Source organism: Ylistrum balloti, unplaced genomic scaffold, assembly GCF_031769215.1.
Source record: "Ylistrum balloti isolate Yb309-2 unplaced genomic scaffold, AGI_CSIRO_Ybal_v1 Utg369950, whole genome shotgun sequence".
Taxonomy (NCBI): Eukaryota; Metazoa; Mollusca; class Bivalvia; order Pectinida; family Pectinidae; genus Ylistrum; species Ylistrum balloti.
In genome coordinates this window covers 1-2,704 of record NW_026782053.1, presented here as the reverse complement: position 1 = coordinate 2,704, position 2,704 = coordinate 1, and the positions used below count along the sequence as shown (strand labels likewise).

The 2,704-nt window shown below is 34.6% G+C and overlaps 1 protein-coding gene across 1 annotated transcript; it reads right to left on the bottom strand.

Moving 5' to 3' along the window:
* Positions 1-642: 642 nt before the first annotated feature.
* LOC132547374 (ATP-binding cassette sub-family C member 10-like) lies at positions 643-2,166 on the bottom strand. Its single transcript, XM_060211133.1, has 4 exons — positions 2,065-2,166; positions 1,670-1,923; positions 1,262-1,505; positions 643-894 (listed from the first exon to the last, which is right to left on the bottom strand). Exons 1-4 carry the CDS (start codon positions 2,164-2,166, stop codon positions 643-645), a joined length of 852 nt encoding a protein of 283 aa, XP_060067116.1.
* Positions 2,167-2,704: the final 538 nt, after the last annotated feature.

The window sequence follows — 2,704 nt, the reverse complement described above, 5'->3', positions numbered from 1 at the left end:
CGCACCATGGTAAACACTTTTTTCAATGTTTCCATTACAACATACATATACAAAATAATTACCCTGCTTTATATCGATGTTTAACTGATAACAGAAAACAATAACACTATTTCTGCGCACAAAAATAAACATCACATGTATTACAATGTTAAAAACAAAATAATAAAAACAACACTGATGACCGATCTATACATAAACTTAACAATAAATAACTTGGGTATATGACAAAAAATATTAACCCATTAAAAATAATATTGAACACCTCATATCAATTCCTGACGAACATTCCCGATTGTTAATAAAAACCACAGTTTCGTTGTAGGATTACATTTTACATTTGGTAGATGTATTTGCTGTGACTTTGAAACATGGATTCAAAGTTACATGCTTCATTTCAATAACAACTAATTCATCACACATAAACATAGAGATCGACAAATATCATTAATATTGATATTGTAGTATATTGTATGTATTTAGAAATAATATTCTTAGAGCGAAACGTCTCAGATGGCAAGATTGCAATTGGTTACTTTTTGTGTTTATAGCACGCATCAATGTCGATCTTAATGTATCTGGTATAGAACAGTGATGGTATTGCTAAACCCAGAGAAAAGATCAGAAGGTAAGAATCAGTTTTTTTTACTCGGATGGTTTTCCGTGAACTAACTGGTAGAACTGAGACTGTGGATTTTTGAGAAGATTTTCTGGAGAGTCCAGTTCAGCCACTTGACCCTGGTCCATCACCAACACCCTGTCACTGTCCATTATGGTGTTGATTCTATGGGCAATGGTCAACACTGTACTCTCCACAAACTCCTTGCGGATTGTTTCTTGTATTAATTTGTCTGTCTCCAGGTCTACACTGGCCGTAGCTTCATCTATACACAACACCTGGAAATAGAAAACTTCATTCTGAATACACAATTCACAGATACATCATTATCGTTCTGTTCACACTGAAATGAATTACATTTGTGTTTTTTTTTTTTTTTTTTTTTTTTATTTTCCTCTACTAATCATTCAATTATCAATTTTTTTTGTTGGCATTCTTTCAATGACTTCATTACCGGAGAAGTGCATTATCATTTTCTCCGTCGATTTCAAATTGTCGTCAACTATTTAAAATAAAAATCCCTTAATAAGTACTGTTTTATTCAGCAAATTATTGTTTTCTATGGGCAGTGATATAAAAATTATTGTGTTTTTATTTGTCACTAATATTCCTATACTTGTCTTTAAGAAGCTGTATATAAATTACCTTGGCCTTCGTTAGTAGAGCCCTTGCCAGACACATAAGTTGTTTCTGTCCTACAGAAAAATGTCGTCCTTTCTCTCCCACCTCTCCCTTGAGACCTCCCAGTCTGTCTACAGGTAAGCGGAGATGACATCTGTCAAGGACACCCCACAGTTCCTCATCACTGTAACAAGACGTGGGGTCGAGATTCTCCCTGACGGTACCACTAAAGAGGAATGGGTCTTGAGGAATCACAGCCAGATGACGCCTGAAAGTATTTTCGTTTATATCAAATACTGACGAAGAATTAAGCTTTGCTTCATTATCTATCGATTAATCAGAAACAAAATGTCAGTTACTTCACGCTGTGTTTATAGAAACGACAAATAAAATGACAACTACATGTATTATGATAATTATATTGGTATTTACCTGACGTCTTTGAGCTCCAGTTGCTGTATATTCACTCCATCAATGGTAATATCACCAGAGTTTATCTCTACAGTACGGAACAGTGTCTGGAAGAGACTTGACTTCCCGGACCCTGTCCGTCCCACAATTCCAATCTTCTCAGCATGACGTGTAGTGAACGTGAGGCCTTTGAGGACACTAGGTAAGCCTTCCCGATATTTCATGAAGACGTCACTATAGCTGAGAACTCCAGCAGCAGGCCAGGAAGGAGAAGGCTGTAAGTACGGTAAATACGGTAATTAAATGGTTTGCATATCAATATTTGATTAATGTGATAATAAGCTATATATATATAATACTTATTTATGTTCGTCATAATTCCTCAAAACGATTGCTCTTTTTTTATATGTTCTTACCTGTGTTCCGTCCCATTTCTCACTGGGTGTGTCTTCTATGTATTGATAAACTCTCTCCACACTGACCATTTGTTTCTCTGTCTCTGTCACGCAGTTGACCATTCCATTTAAAAGACCAGATAATGATAATATATAGAATTAGTGTGTTGTTAAAAAAATGTTTACTGAAATCTTTTTCAATCTTTTAATTCTGAGATCGCCTTATATTTCGTGCACAAAAAAATGTGAAATATATTCCTACCTGGATCAATGCCATAAAAGTTGTGTTGGATAACAGCGATCGTTGCAATTCCAGTCACCATGACGATTCCAACCAACTGCGTTCGTTGCCATAGCCACATCCCTATGTTATGGGCTGTATAGTGAGTTTTTAACCAGTTGTCTATGTGGTTTATATGTTGGTCTGTAAATCTGTAAGAATATGACTATCATTTTAATACATTCCAAATATTTCACACTGTGTAAATGAAATCAAAGTTACGTTTCGAGATTATATTCTATTGAAATCACAATTCTTAATTAAGTTCAAATATATGAATACAAATAAATGCCTTTTTCGATTAATGTTTTGTACCTCTGCCAGCCATTAATAAAAAAAAATCAAAATTAAATTCTGATTTCATGTGGATAAGTAGACTGA

What these genes read in the sequence shown, in the direction of transcription:
- LOC132547374 (XM_060211133.1), bottom strand. Translation starts at nt 2,166, where the DNA reads ATGGTCAACTGCGTGACAGAGACAGAGAAACAAATGGTCAGTGTGGAG. An exon ending in AGAAATGGGACGGAACACAG is followed by an intron (nt 1,924 to 2,064) that starts GTAAGAACATAT and finishes CCGTACTTACAG; the next exon opens with CCTTCTCCTTCCTGGCCTGC. An exon ending in CTGGAGCTCAAAGACGTCAG is followed by an intron (nt 1,506 to 1,669) that starts GTAAATACCAAT and finishes AAATACTTTCAG; the next exon opens with GCGTCATCTGGCTGTGATTC.